Source organism: Corvus kubaryi, unplaced genomic scaffold (assembly GCF_017639235.1).
Source record: "Corvus kubaryi isolate FWS band 111438036 unplaced genomic scaffold, C.kubaryi_AGA036_p1.0 65076, whole genome shotgun sequence".
Classification (NCBI taxonomy): domain Eukaryota; kingdom Metazoa; phylum Chordata; class Aves; order Passeriformes; family Corvidae; genus Corvus; species Corvus kubaryi.
Genome location: NW_024581747.1, coordinates 45,960 through 67,076, shown reverse-complemented (window position 1 = coordinate 67,076; position 21,117 = coordinate 45,960). Strand labels below are relative to the sequence as shown.

The window sequence follows — 21,117 nt, the reverse complement described above, 5'->3', positions numbered from 1 at the left end:
CGGGGACCTGTGTGGCCAGGTGACCAGACACTCAAGAGACGCAGCAGCAGCCAACAGCCCCCAGACTTTCCTGCCCTTAGACTGTAAGGGTATCCCTCCTCAGAGGCACCCAGTTTGTGCTGTTATTTTGCTTTTGAGTTGTTGCATCAAAATTCAATTATTTTAAGGATCTGGACATCTGAGACTCTGCTAAGGGAAACCTGGGGTTGAGCTAGTGAGGAAATGTCTGACTGTAAGTGTGGGGTACGTAGCTGTGAAGGGGCTTTGAGTACCAGCTCAGGTGATGCAAGAGTGACTGCCAGAGTGGCTCCTGGATGGTCAGACAGGGAAGTTTCCTTAACATGAGAAACAAAGTATTAAATAACACTTTTTCTTCCCCTTTTCCAAGCTCAGTTTCACTGCTTCCTTCCAGACTCCTCACATATGGTCATTACAGAACAGTTCCTCTGCTGCTTCATCCCTCTCCCTGTTTTTCCTTCCTGGGATGTGGGCTTTCCCCATAGGCTGCCATCCTGTGGGGAAAAAAATCTGTTTCAGCATGTGCTCTCTGTCAACCACAGAAAAAGTCTCATCTATTCCATTGCGAGGTCCTCCAGAGGGTGGGGATGGAAACTTGGATACCCAGAGCATCTCCTTCTCCTCCTCTGTCCATGGCATTCCCTCTGCTGTGTCTCACCAAACCTTTTTTCTATAGGTGCCCTGCAGTGGGTCTGCTGGAACGGGTTGTGTTTGGCATGAAAAGCCCCTGGACTCTACCCAGAGGTCATCCTGCCGCCCTCCCACCCTCTGTTACAGGCCTTGTCACATACATCAAATACACCTGTGAAAGGGTCATCTACCATAAAATTAACAGATGTAAAATGAAAGTCGTATTTAAAATAAAGGTGGATTGAAGTTTATCAGTGTTTGGCATGAGACGTATCTTAAATTAGAATTTTTAGTCCGTTCCTACCTCAATCTTGAAGTACCTGTTTAGGCACTTATGCAACCCTACTAGTCATTTACTTTGAACATCTCCTAGTCTTTCAATGTGTACAGCCTGTGCTGGTTTGAAAATAAACCACAGTGAGAGGTGAACCCCACACAAATACCTTGAGAGCAGGTCAGAGTTACAATTTAATAAAAAAGATTACAGTAAATGCAACGATACAGAAAAACTGGCTTAAACCCACAAAGTCAAGAGTACAGCCTTGCACCTTGTTGGTCTGGGTGATGGTTGCAGTCTGATTAAGCAGTGGTTGCAGTCCTACTGAAGTGATGATTGCAGTCTTGTTGAAAGTGGTGGTCCTGTGGAATTCTGGTCTTCCTCTGGGTCTGTTGAGCAATGGTAGTGCTGTCCCAAGTCCCCAAAACCCCAGATTATATACAGTCAGGTTCAGGTGGTACCTCCCTCAGGATGGGGAGTTTCACAATAGAATGATGTAATACTCTTGAGTCATTGCAGTTGTCCATTCTTGCTAGGGCCATTGAGTCCAGGGTGGCCTCCAAGCAGAGATGACCCCCTCAGGATAGGTGTAGTTACCATGGCCAAGTTAATTGTGAAGACCAGGAAACATTGCCTTGCAGGGTTTGCCTGTTTTCCCTTATCTAACACCCAGCTTGCAGTCTGAGGGGTTGGGTGTGCACTGGGCAGCTGTTGCAAATGACCCAGCATTAACAGTTCATCAAGAATTATGTAGATGGAAATAGAGTACATAACTTGGTTACACCCCACATTGTATCCCAGGACACAGCCTCAAAACTGCTTTACAAAGTAGTTGAACAGGCACTGTTGCACATGTTTATGGGTAAGACAGTGAAAGACTAACAGTATCAATCAGTTTTTGCATTTCTGTAAGACACTTGTAGAATTGGGTCATCTTTCCATTTCAAAGAAATTTTTGATGGACTGTAAAAATGAGGTTTGTTATGGTTGAACTGAGATTTTTCTCCAGCACATGGTTAGAACGTTTGCTGCTTGTTAGTAAATGGGATCGAAGGATGGCTTTTTGTACAGATTGATGAATACTATGCCTTCCTCTCACTCCTTATAGTCTCACATGCTAATATCAGAGATAACTAATGTTGAATTACTTCAGTTAAGCCAAGACCAAATTGCAAGAGTGACTTTGAATAGAAAAGAAGAATCATTTAATAGAGAATGCTACATACATCATTGCTGCATTGAATGGAAGAGGTTTTACCTGGACCATCTTTTATACTTTTAGAAGTACAAAATAGAGATGCATGTAGACAGAACACTAGCTGATGAAGACTAGGTGGCTAAGAGGTAGAACTTGCTCTTTTTTACCTCATCATATAGCACAAGTGACCTCTTGTGCTCTTACCACCTTTCTAAGATTTTACTACATTTGATGTAGCAGAAGTTAAGAGCGTTGGAAAGAATTTACTGACTTCTATATGCTATTGATTTTGTCATTTTTGTGCTTTCTCCATTTGAAGCACAGACATTTAGGTTAGGATCTAAGCAGTGTATTTAAGAGGGAAAGGAAGCATATGATTGTGATTAATGAGTTCAAGATGATCTTGGCTTAGGTCCCAAGAGATTTTTAAAGGGAAGCAGAAGGGGCCCTTACTCTAACTTGAGAGCAAACATAACTTATGCGTTCTTGTTGTCCATGAAGTTAACTGTGCATGTCTTGTTACTTTTCTGACCACAGGGAGTTTAACAGCTCTGGTGTACCAGCATTCCATCACTCCACTGGCATTGCCCTGCAAGCTCCTCATCCCAGACAGAGGTATGCTTGTTGAAGTACAGAAGAGATACTCCCAGCCAAGTTTTGCTTCAAAGTGTCAGTGTCTGAAGACAGGTGAATGTGTCACAAGTTGAGATCTAAGCAAAAATGCACCAAGGAGGAAGCTGTGTTGTAAAAGATATTCTTCAGTATTGGTGATGACCGTTATCCAAAGTGTGGTTCTGAGCGTGCTGGTACCGTGATATTCCAGTCATAAACATATATGCATCATGGAAATACATGCAGTAATTTACCATGTAGGAAGACAAATGTACTTCTCAGACGTGACATTATGCCAGTGTATGGTTAGATTTAACCACTCATTCAGGTCTGGATAGCAAAAGGACAAGTAGATAGAGAGCAGATAGTGCCCTGAGTGCAGCACTGGCAGGAAGAATGTAGCAACTTACACAGGTTCAAATTTGTTTAAGTAAATTATCAGAAAGTCTTATGTTGCTTCATGGGATTATGATTCTAATTTTGCTTATACTGATTTCATAAACCACTCTAAGACAAAAACAAAATGCTCATGCTTGTCCAGTAATTAAGTTGCCTGATATTTTCCCACATTAAGTTAACCCCAGACACATTATTGCAATATTAAATGTTCTTGTGGTTTTTGAATGACCCCTTTAAACTTTTGTTACAAATGGTATGTTAATGTACAAAAATAGCATTTGATTTATGTGAATACATTAATGACACTATTTTAGCACAAAAATATGCTGTGGTAGATGTGACAAAAGATCTCATGCATCTATATGGCAAAGCAGTATGGAGGTGGGCTTGTTCTCTTTATCCCCCTCACTGAAGATGGAAAACTTACTCTGTTCCTCCAGAGGTGCAGGACTAAAGCATTTGCCTTGTCTTGAATAAACATACCACAGTGAAATTTTATTTTGGATTTATTAATCTGATTTGATCATGCATTTTAAGATGATCTTCTGTGGTTAATGACAGGATACAGTGCCTGAAGTATTTTAAATGTTTATATAACTGTAATTCTAGACATGTGAATAGTGTCAAAAACTGTATTATGGCTCTCTTCCTCATTTGATTATACTCAAAGACAGCATACCTCATGCTAAATGCAGCAGTAAGTGAGACCTTTTTACATGCATTTATATACCTGAAATAACATGCTGGGGGACAGTTTTCTTACTACTTTTAACAAACAATTGGGAGGGAAACGTTCTACTGCTGTCTTAATGGTTTAGATGGGTTTTTTCAGCTTAAGAAGAAAATTATGTTGCCATCCTCTGAATCAAAATCATGGCAACACAAAGTCTTTCTGTATAAATCAGTGTAAGTTATAAAAATCAAATGAGATCATTAAAATCACACTATTTAAATTTTTTTCAGGTTGTAGTGAGGGAATATAGCTATAAGTATTGTCTTAATGTGTCATCATGTGAGTCCCTGCAGCATATGCCTATGTTATGTCTTTTATTGTCAGGAAATAAAGGTTAAGCATCCTGCTTGTGGTGCTTGAGGCAAAAAAGCCTGATGCAGCACAAAGCCTACATAAATGATTATAATTGCAAATAAAAGGTTGTTTCATGTTTCTGGCCAAGATTTGTCCAGTAGATGAGATCACAGTTACAAATGCTAAGCTCATACTTGACTGTGGACTTTGATTTGTTGATTCAAGTCCATACAAGACATGGACAGTGTTTTCTGTTTGCAGATCCCTTGGAGGAGATAGCAGAAACTTCTCCACAAACTGCTGCAAACTCAGCTGCGGAGCTTCTCAAGCAGGGTGCAGGTCTGTTAAACTTTTAACCTTGTATTTGACTGTTACCAAAGTTTGCATTTTACAGGTTGGGAGAAGCTGAAGCTTAGACTGGATTGAAGGATATGTAAAGGTAGCAGTTAAATTTAGAGCACTGGGTAGGAAGTGTAAAGGGCACTGTGAGGATATGTACCGTGTTCTTTCTGTTTTCTGCAACCAGTTCCTAAGTTCTACAACCCTGTAGTTGGTTTCTAGTCATGTGTCTTATGAGAATATGAGGTATACATAGGTTTCTTCAAGCGTGGCAATTTTTAAGCAGGATATTGCTTTCATAACTGATAAACTTTGAGAGGATATTTTCAACCTGTGGTTGCAAAGGTTCAAGAACTATGTGTGAGGTCTGCAAAAGCCAACTAAGGAAGGTGTTCAGTTAGGGTTAAGTTCTCATCATAGGGGTTAACAATACCACTGCAAAATGCTTACTGTTGCATCAATCTGAAAAAAAAGAACAATTCCCTGTACTTCACTTGGTGCTGCATGTTACTAGGAAATGTCATGTGTCTTTTCCATTGGATGTTTCTATGGATTCTTGTGTGTAATGCAGCACCATTTCTGGCAAGTTGACTTGTGTTACCACAAGCTTATTTGATGTGACAGAAGAACCATGACCAGAGTACCTCCAAATGATATGATGCTATGCATTGTTACCATCTGTATGGCTCTCAAACGTGGGGTGTTGGCAACAGCTGTGTAGAGATGTGTTCTGCTTCTTATTTGCTTTGTTAGTGTGCAGCTGATCCAGAGAGCTAGTTAAACAGCCTCTCTGAAAAAGTGTGGTGGCATCCTAACTCACTGTATTGGACAATGCTGTGAGTATTCCTGCATAATCTTAAGGTTGTCCTTAGAAGAAATGCAGCCACTGTGTTACTCTGCTGTACAGTGGGCATGTCCAGGGGAACCTGCCCATGCTCTCCCATGGTCCTTGGTTTTCAGGTTGCTATGAATTCTCCCCAGAAGTCACCCAATTAGTGCCGTTAGAGCACAGGAATACACTACCTTTGCCACTTTCTTTCGAGTTTAGCCTACCACTGGATCCACAAGTGAGTGTTGTGGCAAAGCATGCCTTTCTAAGAATGCTGCCTCATTGCCCTCATGCATTTTAGAGCACTTCTGAAGGGGCAGTTGTCTGGCCAGCTCTGGAGAGAGTGTTGCTCCTTGCTTGTGCAGCAGTCTGCTTCAACTTTAAATGTGAAGCACCATTTTGAGTGCTCTAATTGAGCGCTCTAATTGAGCAGGCATGTGTGGCTGAGGGAATGGCAAACCTTTGGGAGGCTGTGCTGCGAGTGAGCGTGTGCTGGCTCACTGGTTGGTGTTTGTTGTGGCCAACAGGGAAAAAAACGAGAATAACTTTTTGTAGCACTTTACTTCTAGAAAAGCCATCAAAAGGGGCATGTGTTGTCTTTCAAGAAATGTTGGTTTCTCCTTGCTCGGACAATGCTTTTCATAAAAAAAGAAGTAGTTCTTCAGCTGGGGCAGTAGTCAGATAACTCTACATGAGATCTGTCATATTATGGATCATTAGGGTACTTAGTACTTTTGGTTTTAACCTGTTTTGTTGTTTTTGTTGTTTTTAAACAAGGATTTTAGAACCCAAATAGATAAATTAGCTATGAGAGGTTCTCAGAGGTTTGTTTTTTTTTTTTTTTTTTTTTGCCTTGATACATCAGGGGTCCCTTTCCATTCACAGAAGCGTTCAAATTGTGGAGTTCAACACTGAAGTGCAGACTCAAAACATGTAAACTGAGTCCTTTCAAAGAAACTTTAAAGCAGAAACACTTTCTCCCTGCCCTTCTTTACCCACACTTTTCTCACTGCACAAGCAAAAAATGATGTGTTTTCCTAGAAGGATTATTTTTTATAGCTGCCTGAAAAACCTAATGAGCATTTCCAGTTTCTATCTAAGTGCTGAAGCTGACTAGAAATCCTTTGCTTCTTAGACACTGACAGTTGAAGACTAGAAACCATACAAATAAGAGGCTTTTCCCTAGTAGAATTCACCTTGCTTTATTAACTTTCCTGTTCAGCAACAAAATTTTCTGCCCAAATAAATTGCAGTTCTTAACTTCTCTTTACACTGATACAGTCAAGAAACTAAGCATTCTGAACAAAGGACATTTCCAGTCTAAAAGCAGCATTGTTAAGCTGTTGCTGGTGGCACAGACGTGCTCCAAAATGTCACCTGTGAAAGATGAGAGCAGCAACATTGCAGGGCAGCTGCACTGAACGAAAGGTCTTCCTTTTGTTCTAGGTTGGAGTATGGTTTCTCTGGGATTACTGTTATTGATACCTTGTCAGACCATGCATGATGTTCCTAAATGAGAAATCTTTCAGTGTTTCTCATTACCTTTCCTCTCCTTTTTATGCTGATATGTTTTCACTTTGCAACACTTTGGTAAAAGGTTTCATTTATTATTTTTTGTGCTACAGAAGCAATCTACTGTATTTGGTAACTGGTGTTTGAACTATTACTTTGAGGGCAATCTAGATAAAATGCTTGGAAATTTCATTTAGAAACAAAACCTGAAAACAGTCTGTTGACAGCAATGCACTGTGTGGCAGAAGAGGAAGGGACTCTGATTTGTGTGGCTATGAAAGAAGGGAAGCTTCCTGTTCTGGGAAAGACTCACAGGATAGTGAAGAGCTTTAGATCTGTACCAACCATACACAGTAATGAGGTGAGAAGAAGAGAGCTTATGGTTTGGAATGTTCATAACAGTTTTGGGTTGCTACTCGTCATCTTAAATCCCTCTGTGCATGAATTGTGATTGAGTCAAGCAAAAGTTATTGGAACTTTCAGAGCAATGCACAAATACATTTTTGAAATTTTACACTTGGCAAATCAAATAAATGAAATTTCAGGATCCCTTCTTTCACTGATGGACTCCAGAGCTTGAAGTTACTGGGCTGATCATTATGCTGGAATCAAACTTAGGCTTACGCAGTTTTTAACTGTTGGTTGTTTTGAGCTAGCCAGTGTCTAGCTCTATAATTTTATGTAAATAGTCATAGGAGAAAGCTTAAGACAGATTACAGAATAGCCATATAAAAAGAGAAACTGTTATATTTAATTTAATCTTTGCTTTCATAGTAACGTTGGCAAGCCAAACGAAACTGCTAAACAAATGAAATATAACCATGGTAGTTTGTATGTGTCAACTGACAGTTGTTTGTCCTGGATACCTACACAAATGTTTTTACCAACACAAAATCTCTTGGTACTAGTGTTTAGCTATGGATGTGCATAATCCTTCTTGCTTGTTCTTAAATTTGTTTGTAAATTTGACTTTATACCACAGTCCCATAGTAAGCATGTGAGTGATTCTGTTAATACTATATAATAATAATAATAGTTTATACTGTAGATGGCACTGTACTTTGTAGTATTTTACAGTAGTACAGAACTACTATGTAAAGTTATATAATATTAATACATATTTTCCTAGTGCTCGCTGCAGATTGATATGAAACCATGTAAAAAAAGTAACTGGTAGCCTTAGAAACCAATGATTATCTATTTTATAGAGATATTTCAGAAGTTGCTAATATCTCTAGAAGAGGAATAGTACTTTTAGAAGTAAGTGCATGCTGAAATAAAGAAAAGGCCTAAAAATATATGTAGTAATTTTCATCAGTGTGGAAATTGTTTTATTTGCCCTGAAATCATTAAATATACAGAACACTACGGAATGAATGAGAAATGAGCTTTTCAATAACCCTCAGTTCTTTTTGGTGTGAAAACATTCTTATCGTGCCAGTCAAGTGAATTGTTTTCTTTGAATATAGTTCAAATACCATTTGAAACTGTAGAACATGTGAATGTATGCTGCAAATGTGTATTTTCTTACTGGCTGATGTATTTGAACTTTAAAGCAAAATATCCCCATTCTTTCCTCTCTGGAATACCTTTGCTCCAGTACTACCTACAAGTGTACTCTCTAGTGCTGTCTTGTATTTATTTAAATTTCAGGGTATCTATGGGTAATAGATAAATATAGTCATTGGCTTTGATATAAAGGTATTAAAACCAAAGGGAGAGCAAAAGGCCTGTGACCTCTCAAAGTCTTACCTCTCTTCCATTACAGCTTGTAACGTTTGGTACCTGAATTCAGTGGAGATGGAGTCCCTCACAGGCTACCAGGCAGTACAGAAAGCCTTGAGCATGACCCTGATGCAAGATCCTTCTCCTGTCTCAACCGTTGTCCATTTCAAGGTGTCTGCTCAGGGAATCACACTGACGGATAATCAAAGAAAGTAAGCGAAAGAAGGATGGGACGAGAATATCTGTCCCTGTCCCTATCAAGTGTTGGCCACTGTTGATTTGACGTTCCTAGTTACATTTTGCAATCTCTGTCTCAGAGGATACTAGGATTATAGGAATGATGGTGACTGTGTAAGATGGCTGCAGTACAGGAAAATATATCTTTTAAACTGTGGGCTTTATTTACACATGGCATATTTTAACTCTGGAAGGTCACTTTGATATGACATTTTTTATTGTTATTTCTTATAAAAAGGGAAAGTAATGGCTTTGCTAGCATTTGATATTGTGCCTGTTCAGTGAAATAATTTATCTTCATGATGTCTTTCACCAGTATCACTGAACAGAGCTGACTTAAGCAGATGATGTGTATCTCCAGGATCTGAAACAGTGTTTTGGATAGCCTATAAAAAACTATGATAAAAAGTCAATTTATAATTTGTTCTAGGTGCTAGTTAGGCTACTACAAACTCTTTCAATTACAAAAATGACAATAACAAAGGAAGGACAACAGGAATTTATTGTAGGTTAAAAAAGAAGAAGTGCCAGACTTCTTAATTCCATGGGGTTTACAATGATTTGTAGCAGATCACAGAACCTTTAATTGTAATGCCTAGGAGTGTGAATATTTTGAAACATAGTATGATCAAATTATTCACAGGTTCCACGAAGTTTTCTCTCCCACTAAAATAGAAACTAAATGGCCAGTTTTTAGAAAAAATACATTTCATGCTCCTAGTCCTTTTTCTTAGCTTGAGAGTCAGTTTTCCTTTGTTTCAAAAACTTGATGTTAGTATTTTAAATACGTATTTATTTGGTTGGAGCAGTTCAGGTGGCTTTCAAAGTCACTCAGAGAGAGCAAAGGGAATATATTGTCTTTATTAAATTAAGACTAAATAGAGTTTATTTTTCAGATTTGTTTATTGTTTAGAATTCTAAGCATCTTAACTGTTTCTGAAATTTGTTCTATTTCTTCCTATCCAGACTCTTTTTCCGGAGACATTATTCAGTCAATACTGTTATTTTCTGTGCTTTGGATCCACAGGACAGAAAGTAAGTATGACAAGTAGTATTTTTAATATGTTATTTGTATTGTTGATCTACCAAAAAAACCCAGCAAACAAACCAAAACTAACATAGGTTTCATTTTTATTTCTCCATTCTATGTTTTTTTACTGCTTTGTTAATGGACAAGGTGGATGAAAGATGGCCTTTCTGCAAAGTAAGTGGAGTCTCTTTTAACTGAATGTTATAGGAATATTATTAAAGTGATCAGTTTCTTGGTGTTATAAATTACTTTTGTTTGAAATGTGGAAGGGAAAGCAAGCTGTTCAGAGACTAAAGTCTCTCAGCCCTCTGTAATTAGACTTTGGTTACTTCATTTACACCTTTGCAAGTTGGGGCCTAATTATGTAATCGGTGGTGGTGGGATGTCTGGAGCCAGCGCTAGCATGGTTTGTTTAGATTGCAGGTCTGTGATTTGACTATGGTTTCAAAAGTTAGAGCTATTTGCCTCTCAGTTTTGTGTTCCACCTGTCCAGCAAGACTTAACACAAACTTTTCTCACTTAGACTGATAGCTTTAAAAAAATCCCTCCCTCGCTACATAGATGAAAACACTCCTGGTAATATTAGTGTGTGGCATAAATTCATTGTTACCTGTGGATTGCAAAGTGTTTTCTGTTGGAGGCAAACGTTGTCACCCGTTAATCCAAAGAAGTAACTTAAAACAGAGAGGCTCAGCATTTGTGTTTCTGGAAAGGAACACAAATAGATGGCTTAAATCCTTTTTCCAATACTCTGTCCACCAAGGTGTGTGGCCCTCAAAAACCTCTCTTTGGGCAGTCCCTGACACACCACACTACGAGCCCCCCAAAGTAGGTAAGAGAACAGCAGTATTGAATCAGATTAAATACGTCCGCAGGCTCAGCAGCATGTCTCTGACAGCAAAACAGCACACGATGCCATATAAACAGAGTAGAAGGAAGGGGTCAGTCTCCTTTCCTGATTCTTTTCTGAGCTGGCTGGTCCATCTGGACCATTGTGTTTAGCAGTCACATGGAACCTTGTCCGTCAGAACAGAGAAGTCTGCTTTGTGTGCTTGGTTTCTGCAGTATCTTTTCTGTTTTATGAAATGAGGCAATGCCTATCTGTCAGTTCTCTTGACATACTGTGATTGCTGCCCTTGCAGAGTGTTTGGGTTCATTGCCAGGAAGCAAGGCAGTGCCACAGACAACGTATGCCACCTCTTTGCAGAACATGATCCAGAACAACCTGCCAGTGCCATTGTGAACTTTGTATCAAAGGTCATGATTGGATCCCAGAAGAAGATCTGATGCCTTTCCATCCTTGATTCAGAGCTCATCGCTGACTTCACCAAAGGAAATCACTGTGAGAGGGAGAAAGGCTATTCAGTAACAATATCTGAATATTGTCATTCCCAATAAGGAAAGCAGAGGATGATCTGTGTATTGTGCTTGTGAGAGCTCAGGCTTTTATTTCAGGATGCTTCACAAATGTTTTTATATCAGAGGACAAAACAAAAGAAGCTGGGTGCCACCCAAACCCACGTAGCTGTTACCTGAATGAAGCATAAATGAAGAACGTTTCTCCTGATGGGTTTCTAATATATCTTCACATGCTGTTTCTCATAATTTATTGGAGCAGAAATACTTAATAGATTGCGCTACTTTTTTGTTCAGAAAATGTTTTGTAAAATCTCCACAAAGGCACTTGCCATGGTTGCAGCAATTGTAGTTGTAGGCCTTGCAAACATGTTTTTAGGAGAATGATCATCTGAGGAAGACTGCTTGCTCTTCCTTATGTCTTTGTGATCAGTGATGAGAACTGAATGGAGAAAGGGGAAGATGTATGTGAAAAGAAGGTTTGTGCAAGTTGATTTCTGGTAAGAAAGGAGTGGCAGTGTGGAATATTCAGGAAGATTGCTCTGTATTTAGTGTTAAGAAGGCTGAGCTGTTTTAGTTTGAAAGTTTTTCAGTAGAGCAGAAGTGGCAGAACAAAAGTGTGAAAATCTGTTCTGTAGCTAGGGGTTTTTTGTATTTTTTTTTAATACAGAGAAGTAAGCAGGGAAGATTAAGCATTTTAGTAATTACAGGATGAAAATGAGGGAAAAGCAAAGATGAAAATTGTATATTTATGCATTTTTACCTGTGAGAGATTGAGTAGTGGATCCCAGATCTTGGTGTGCCATAGAGATAATTCTTAAACTAGACCAATGTTGAGCTTTGCCTCCTTAGCACTATTTTGTGTAAGTGAATGTGTGTGTAGCCTGTGCCTTGCTGGAGACAATAGTCTGGTATTTTGTCTTTTGTCTTACAGTGACAAGGCACTTCCCATTTTCTGCCTCTGCAATACTGTTTTATTCCCCTACATAATATGTAATTATATTTATGGATTCTTTTACCCCATTATTTTGCTGGAGTTTTGAGGATTTTTTAACTTTTTTTTTTTAACCTGTAGGAACTATATTTGATTTGTTATTCCTCGAGTTAGGGAATTTGAAAGTGAATGTAATTTATCTTGTTACTCTGTCCCATTTCTTGAGAGCATTTATGTCATGATTTCTACATCCGTCACACTTGTACATATCTCTTTATCTTTCTTAACACATTGATATTTGAAATGCATAAGGAAATGCTGCTTAGCTTTACAGAAAATTGATGCAGTAGGTTACAGTGGAAGCCTGCACAAGGAGAGTAAGCCACTGAGATCTACTGTGTAGCTCCCATTCACTCAAAAAGAGCAGTACTAGACCCCCTGTATGAGAACTGATGGTTATAATACAACTTTAGTGTGGCAAGTGCTGAAAAATTTCATTGCTTCTATTTCTTTCATGTGTGGCTGTCAACATTATATTAACAACCTGAGGAATAAAATAGCATGCTGTATTTTGCATGTTGATACATGAGCCACTTTACCCACTTGTAGATTTTAATCCTTTTATCCACCAATTTGAACTACATTTGTCCTGTATAAAATAGGGAGGATTTTTAACAGCTCTCTTTGTATTTCCTGAAGTATTAGGACCATGTTAAAACCTTATTCAGTGACCATAGCTGAAGTGTTACCAAATTATTTGTGTAACTATCAATTTTGTGTAAATAACTTTATGCTTTTTAAAAGGAAGGTGATGAGGAAGAGAGAGAGGAAATTACTGAATTTTAATGTATTTGGATGAGAAAGTGGTTTATTAGTAGGAGTGGGTGTTGGGTGTCTGTAGAAGGGTGGAGCAATCCAAAGTGCGGTAGCTACCATTGAAGCAACAAAGGCAAGTACTTCTGATTTGTAATATATAATTCTGTTCTTTTGGCACAGAGGTATATTACTTACTATTGTTTATGTACCATCCAAAAAAAGATTGCAGTTCTTACTTCTCAGAGCTTTACTTCTTTTATAAAATATGAGAACAAGTTTTCTTTTAAGATTCTTTTGGTGTACAAAGATTCCAGTTGCCTAATCTCATCACCCAGTGGAAGCCCAGAGAATTTCTTCAGCTGACATCTCAAGTAGACTTGAGTCTCAATTAGATGTTAATCTGGTGTGTTGTGAGCATTGAAATGCGGAGGAATTTTTTACTATATTTTTCCACTTCTGTAGATAATAAATTTTAGTGTGTTTTCCTAGACAACTGTGTTGGCCTTTGGGCTGAAAATAAAATGTCTTTTTTTTCCTGTGTATTGTCATTTCCATTTAGGACCTTATTTTTTATTCCTTGTGCTTTCTCAAGGTCTGCTGAAATCAAAAGCATGAGGGATTGCATGCTGACACTCCTGGTGATATTTTCTGGGAGTTTAGCTCTACTTGCTAAGTGGGAAAAAAGAAGTTACCCTGTTTCTAAGGGAGATTTTCTATTTTGCATTCCTTTGGATGGTATATTGCCACGGGCATTTGCTTTTTAATGAATTAAAAATGCACAAAGCAAGATAGTTCAGTATGTACCATTATGTAGTCTGTGTAGAAAAATATTAATGAAACTTATATGTTCATGGCAAATACAAGACTAATCTTTATATAGCACTTTCTTTCAAGATTTCTGGTAGATGTGTATATGCAGTTTCATAACTAATGGCAGCAAATTGACACATATATTTAGCCAGACTCCTATTAATGTGGTTAGTAAATATACTGTTATAATCATACAGTGTTGAACTACAAAAATGATAAAAGCCATGTTTTTAATTAAATGGTTTCACTGTATCCAATATTTAATGTTTCTTTCTTGATTTTTCTTACTAGTGAAAATTTCCACTTTTTTCTTGAAACTGTAAAGAAGCATCTAAAGGTCTTTAGTCTATAAATTCTTTGTATAGTCATTTTCTCTGCTCTTCAGATACCACCTCTTTCAAATTATGATAAAACTACAAATGTGAAAATCCACCACACAATTGTCACAGGGCAGTCTGTTCTGAATGAAAGTTACCATCTGGCATTTGAAATCAGCTAATAAGCAAAGCCTTCTTCATGAATTAAGAATAATTTGGGTGCTGGGGTTCAGTTTTAAGAAACATTTGAGATTTCTTTCAAGGACTTCACATGAGCCTGTGTTAGTGGTTCAAGTCATTTAAAGCATATGATTTTCCTAGTTAATTTGTGGTTATAATGGTATAAAAGTATCTATTGCCTGCATTGCATAATTCAGTGTAAGAAAGAGGAATATGATATCTTCTTCTGAGATATTGTACCCATCTAACTGTGCCTCCACAGCGCTTACAGGAAAACCTTTCAAGCTTTTTAAGGAAAACCTTCCAGAGGGCATGAGAAATTTAACCCCTGGCTGAAATAGGTACAAAATCAGTGCGTCAGACACACAGTGAAGGTTGAGTTATATACATGCTTTATCAGGATTATTTCCAAGACTGATAAACTCTGGTGTGTCATGCAGATGCCTTTTTTATGAGGCATACGCTGGCAGGAATTTTTCATTCATTATGCTTGACTGTCATTCATCACTACAGGCCATTGTGAGGTTTATGCGTGGGTGTAAAGTGACAGTTATTCATGAAAAGTATTCATCTTTTATTAGAATGAGTTATAATGTGAAACAGATGACAAGGATGCAATAGTAAAATGGATCTTCTGTGTCAAGAGTCCAGTCTCTCCTGTTAAACCCTTGTCCTTGAACCTGGATTCCATTGTGTACATGGGCTGCTTTTGGGTACATTTGAAGGCTGCTCTGGAGTCTCTTTGCTCCAGTGGAAGAAAATCTGCTTTCAGTATTCATCCTAGAGATATTCACAACTAGTTTATATGCAGTATTTATATGCCAGTATTCTCTTAGTATGAATAACTGTTCTCTCTTTGAGATATTCATAGCAAGAGATCTGCTCCCCCTTGTGTCCCTCAGTCTTCTTTTGGCAAGGCTAAACAAGTCAGCTCTTGGCCTTTATGTGTTTTTGTCTTTGAAAGGCTGTTTTTTGTCAGTTACATAATTTCTTTGGAGAGACCTTTAAGTATACAGCCAGACTCTTTAAAAAGGGGGCAGAAGCTGCTGCCTTGTAATTTTTAAAACATTTATATTAGAAAACCTTGGAACAAGAAAACTTGGCTCACCAGATAGGCAGAGTAAATCCCTCATCTGCTTCTGCTGTTGATACCTAGCATCAAGTAGTGTAAACTGTATCAGGCAGTGTGGACAAAGGAAATTACAAGGGCAAATAGCTAAAGAAGTTCTTAAAAACCAAAGTCAGAAACAGGAAGCTTTCAGGAGACTTAGCAGATCTGGCAAACTACCAAGAGGGCAAAGGGGAGCCTTTTAGAGTATTAAAGGATCTTGCTGAATAACTGAGAAGGGATTTGCATTACGTGTCACTACAAGGGATATCAAACTGGAACTGTTCCCTTCCTTTGAAGACATTTAGTGTCTCATAAAGTACAAGTGTTTGAACCAATGTTAATGTTTTAATATTTGCAGAATCACAGGGTGGTTGAGGGTGGAAGGGAGCTAAGGAAATCATCTAGTCCAACTCTGTTTTTAAAGAGGGACCTCTAGAACCATTTGCCCAAACAGCTTGAATTCACCAGGGGTAGAACTTCCACAGTCTCCTTGGTCAATCTCTGGTAGTTTTTAGTCACCCTCACAGTGTTTCCTGATATTCAGAGGTAACCTCCTGAGTTTCAGTTTGTGAAAATCACCTCTTGTCCTGTTATGGGGCACCACTGGAAAGAGCCTGGCACCCTCCTTGTATTTATACACATTGATGAGTTCCCCCTGAGCCTTCTTTGCCAGGCTGCACAGCTTCCTCAGCCTTAGTTTTGTGTCATTGACGAACTCACTGAGGATACACTCTGCCTGATCATCCACCCAGATCATCGATTACCATGTTATAAAGGACTGGACCCAATATGGAGCCCTGGGGTAGACCACTAGTTGCTGGCCTCCAGCTAAACCTTGCACTGCTCATCAGCACTGTCAATGCCCACCTACGCAGGCAGTTTTCAATCCACTTAATTGTCTGCTCATCTAGCCCCTACATCAACAGCTTGTCTATGAGAGTGTTATCCAAGACAGCATCAAAGGCCGTACTGAAGTCCAGGAAGAAAATGTCTACCACTTTCCCTTGAGCCAAGACAGTCATTTCATCACAGAAGGTTGATCAACGATGACTTCCCCTTAATGAAGCCATGCTGACTCCATGGAAGTGGTCTGAGAGCTGAAGCACCTATGAAGACAGGCTGAGGGAGTTTGGATTGTTTAGCCTAATGAAATGAAGGCTCCAGGGAGACCACAGCCTTCCAGTACTTAAGGCCTGCAGCAAAGATGAGGAGGGACTCTTTATCAGGCAGTGTAGTGATAGATGATGGGTAGAGGAGTAATGGTTTTAAACAGAAAGAGGGTAAGTTTAGAAGAGGAAGTCTGTAAGTTAGGGGGTGGTGAGGCACTGGAACAGGTTGCGCAGAGAGCTGTGGACGCCCCCATCCTTGGAAATGTTCAAGGCCAGGCTGGATTGGGGTTTGAGCAACCTTATCTGGTGGAAGGTCTTCCTGCCCTTGCAAAGATCTTTAAGATCGTTTCCAACACAAACCATTCTATGATCTATGATTCTGTGACCTACAAACAGCTGGTGCTTTGCCTTATGAAGATTTCTTCTCTAGGTACACAAGTTTGGCAGTGTTTTATGGCAGATGTTCAAGGTTGCAACTAACCACTGGTCCCTTTCCAGTAAGATAAGAAGTGTTTACGAATGGATTCACCTGAAATTTCTGCATGACCTTTTAAAAAATTAAGTCTTTAAAATCATTAAAGTACATTTTCATAATTGTAAAATTCTTCTAATGTCTTTGGTAGATTTATTTGAAGAGTTATTTAAAAAGCAGAATTAGCTTTTTATGTCACAATGACTTATTTTCTGTTACATACTGTCCTCAAATTTTGTTTTAAATATCTACAACTGTTCATATCCAGTCTTACTAAATCTGACTTTTGGATTTTTCGCTGTTGCCACCTGTATTATATATGTCATGATTTTTGTGTAAAGCCAATGGCAGGTATGAAAGAAAATACAGAAAAACGAGCTTGGATGAAATGCTCTATGGATGGGTAATCAAATTGGCCCAGGAGACCTGCATGCTTATGTTTACTGCAGTAGAATAATCCAGCTTTAAAAACAAACAGAACTATGTTGATTGAAGTACTAGTTTCAAGCCTTTCTATTTGCAAGCTAATGTGAAACTCTCATTGAAGCACATGGTAACTGTTTATACCTAGGATATGTGAGTGATGAGAGGAGGCTCTCAGACTTCAGCAGGAAGCTTCACAGCACACAAATTTCTCCCTGCATATGAAAATAGTTACGATACATTCATGTAACTTAGTGCTACAGCAAACTTGGAGTCATCTTCTCATGTGTAAGCATGTTTTGCTCCAACTGACAAAAAGACAAAAATCCCTGAAAGTAACTGCAAGATGGTAATTTCCTTGTTGGAGCACTCAAACAACTTCTGACCACTTCAGTCTCTTTCCAGAACAAGTACCAGGTATCAGGTATTTGAAATAGCACTTAGAAATCTGCTAAGGATTTTTATGAGGAACTCTGTCTTAACATGTGTCAATATGTTTTGTCACAAGGCAATTATGAAAAAAATCCCTAAAGGTGGTATTGATCACGTAGTGACAAAACTACAGTATATGGTATATACATGTGCTGAAACCTGTATATGAATTTGTTCCTGTCAAATATATATTTGATCTCACACCATTTGGAGAACATCCAGATTTGATATTTTTTCTGTATTACTTCTTACATGGGACCCATTCATACCCGTTTCTCAGAAAAAATGGAACAAATACGGTTTGATTCTCTTCAATGGTAATATTTAGTCACCTTTCACTATAACTTGGGACTTTTGTGCCTCATTTTTTTAGAATAACTCAGAATGTTGAATAGCTCAGAATTTTGCTTGCTCCTACCTCTGATACATTTGTTAGGTGCGGAATATTTTCATGCCTTAGTCCAGTTCACTGAGTGACATGCAGTCTGAGTATACACTGTGTGCACTGTCACACAAAGGCTTTTTTAAAGTACTGTGTTCACAGTAAGGCTATCTAAGTGTGTCTGTGCTTTCAGACTCAAGCAAGATGTTGCTGAGATGTAATAGGTAAGATTTTTAGAAAGCACTGGAAAGATTAAAAAAGTCCTGCATGAGTTTGAAGTCATGGAATCTCTGTAAAAGTGAAGCAATGTAAAATGTCTCACAAGACTTGATTCGATGATTTTTATTTTTGTTTAGGGGAGGTGATGAATCATTTATAAAATGGTAGATGCTTGTGAGGAAAAATCCAGTCTCAAGTTCTTGTCTTTAAACTAGAAAAGTAGTTGTTGGCAAATGCCTGTGAACATTAATACTGTGGTAAATTTATGAATTGTGATTTCTGAGGTGGGTAAAGTTGTAGGGGTGTGCACCAAGAAAATCATGACTTTGACCCATTCCTTCTATATTGAATTGCAGTAGCTGACGTTGACTTAGTATCTCTGGACTTGTCTGTATCTCTGTTTGTAAGTGTTTGGGACATTCCAGAGCTGTTTTTTTGAGGTCTTTGTGTCCTTAAAACTGTGTGCTCTTAAAGCCGTGTGGAATCTTGCCCACTATCCACAAGGTCCTTTTGGCTGTACTGAGAAAGGAAGAGCAACATGCCTTAGAGAGGAAGCTTAGCAGTACGGTATGCTATGAAAAAAAGTATGAACTTGAGCCTTGAAAAAAAAGGAGGCTGCAGAACTAGATATAGGGGTTTTGGAAAGTGGGATATTGTGAACAGGAAGAGTAAGTGTGAATTTAATTAATTTCTTTTTAAAATACCACCAATATTACTCATTTCTACTCTAGTAAAAGTATAGGTGGTTGAGAGTTGCATTTGCCTTACATTTAGGTTTATATAAGGGCAGTAATATAGGAAAAAATTGAAAAGTGGAAGATCTAGACAAAACCAGGCCATTAAGGAAAATGTAAAATACTTTAACTGTTAAAAAAAAATGCTGACCTTGAGAAATGAAAAATTGCAAAGAATACTCAAGAAATCAGGAAGATGTCACAAAGATTGCTTTGTGGTTTTGGGGGTTCTTGGGTGCTAGACCTTCAGGAGTTATTCAGGGTTAGAAGCATGCTTATTTTTAAAACTTACAGCTCAGCTTCTCGTGTAATTAGCCATTTCTGAGACCTTTATGAGAACACAAGGAAAAGCGCAATGAAAAAAACTCAATAGAAATGCTGATTTTTTTTTTTCCTTTTTATCTCCTCCTGATCTGACCTCTTGCCAGCTGAGGGAATGATGTAGACATAAAGCTGTAGTGATGCAGCTCACAGTAGCACAGCCTCACAGAGGAGGTTTCCTGAGCATCTCTTTAGGAGCTGTCACACTGTTTTTCTACTTCTTGGTTTGTACCTATTTGCGACGCACACCAGAGCAGCACAATGGGTGGCAGCAGGTGCAGGAGAAGGGACACACATAGAGAAGGCAGAGCTTGTGTGAATGGAAGTTGTTCTTCCCCAGCTGACCTTGGACCCACTGACAATGGCAATGCAAGCAGTGACAACCCCACACAGCCACTCTTTCACTCTCCTGCAGTGGGATGGGGGAGAGATTTGGAAGAGTGAAAGTGGGAAAACTCATGGGTTGAGTTGATAAAGACAGCTTAGTAGGTAAAGCAATAGCTGCATGAACAAGCAAAGCTAAACAAAGAATTCATTTCAGTATTTCACACGGTAAGGCTGTTCTTCGGACAAGTTGTCCAACTATGGGATGAGTGGGTTCATGGTGTGCTGGGTGAAGAACTGGCTGAAGGGCAGAACTTGAGGGTTGCGGTGAACAGGGCCACATCTGGCTGGTGACTGGTCACCAGTGGTGTTCCTCAGGGATCAATCCTAGGGCCAGTTCTGTTCAATATATTTCTCAGTGATCTGGATGCAGGCTTGAATGCACCATTAGCAAGTTCACTGATGATTCCAAACTGGGAGGTGCTGCTGACTCTCCTGAGGGACAAGATGGCTTGCAGAGGGATCTGGGTAGCTTGGACCATTGGGCAGTGATTAAAGGGATTAAATTTAACAAGTCCAAATGCACCTAGGTTGGAGTAGCACTTTGACACAAGTCTAAATTGGGTGAGGAGGGGCTGGAGAGCATCCCTGCAGGAAGGGGTCTAGGAGCGCTGATTGGCAGCCAGCTCAATATCATACAGCAGTGTGAGCCTGGGCGGCCCAGAGGGCAGACCATGTCCTGGCATGCATCAAACACAGTCAGTCCAAAGACGTGATTATCCTGCTGTATTCACTGTTGGCATGGCCTCACAACTGAGTATTTGTGTGAGACCCACCATGTAAAAAGGATGTGAAGGTTCTTGAATGGATCCAGCAGAGGGCAACAAAGCTGGGGAAGGGACTGGCAGGTATTTTCTCTGAGGAGCAGCTAAGGACACTGGGCTTATGTAGTTCAGAGAGAAGGAAGCTCAGGGGTGACTACACTGCTCTCTACAGCTTTCTGAGGAGGAGTAGTGGAGACGCAGGTGCTGATCTCTTCTCGCTGGTAGACAGTGCCAAGACTGGAAATGGCTGAAAGCCATTAGTTAGTTAGTGAGGTTTAGATTTGACATGAGGAAACATTTCTTTACCAAGACCAAACCCTGGAACAGGCTTCCTGGAGAGCTAGTCATGCCTGACCTTGCCTTTCAGCATTTAAGAGTCATTTGGACATGGCCCTTGATAACATGCTTTGACCTTTGGTCAGCCCTGAAGTGGTCAGGCAGTTGGACTGGATGATCAGTGTGAGTCCCTTCCAACTGAAATAGTCTATTCTATTCCCATATGTCCATGAAATAGGCAAAT

At 39.2% G+C, this 21,117-nt stretch overlaps 1 protein-coding gene across 3 annotated transcripts in view; it reads left to right on the top strand.

The window, feature by feature from the left end:
• The window catches only part of LOC121672995 (tensin-3-like), a 93,203-nt gene extending 79,195 nt beyond the window's left edge, over positions 1-14,008 (top strand). For all 3 annotated transcript variants that reach the window (XM_042045985.1, XM_042045986.1, XM_042045984.1), the window contains 6 exons: positions 2,661-2,738; positions 4,423-4,500; positions 8,610-8,778; positions 9,770-9,838; positions 9,981-10,007; positions 10,976-14,008. In XM_042045985.1, the coding sequence (XP_041901919.1) occupies positions 2,661-2,738; positions 4,423-4,500; positions 8,610-8,778; positions 9,770-9,838; positions 9,981-10,007; positions 10,976-11,120 (566 nt within the window). In that variant the 3' untranslated portion in view covers positions 11,121-14,008. The remainder of the gene's footprint in view (positions 1-2,660; positions 2,739-4,422; positions 4,501-8,609; positions 8,779-9,769; positions 9,839-9,980; positions 10,008-10,975) is intronic.
• The last annotated feature ends 7,109 nt before the right edge of the window (positions 14,009-21,117 follow it).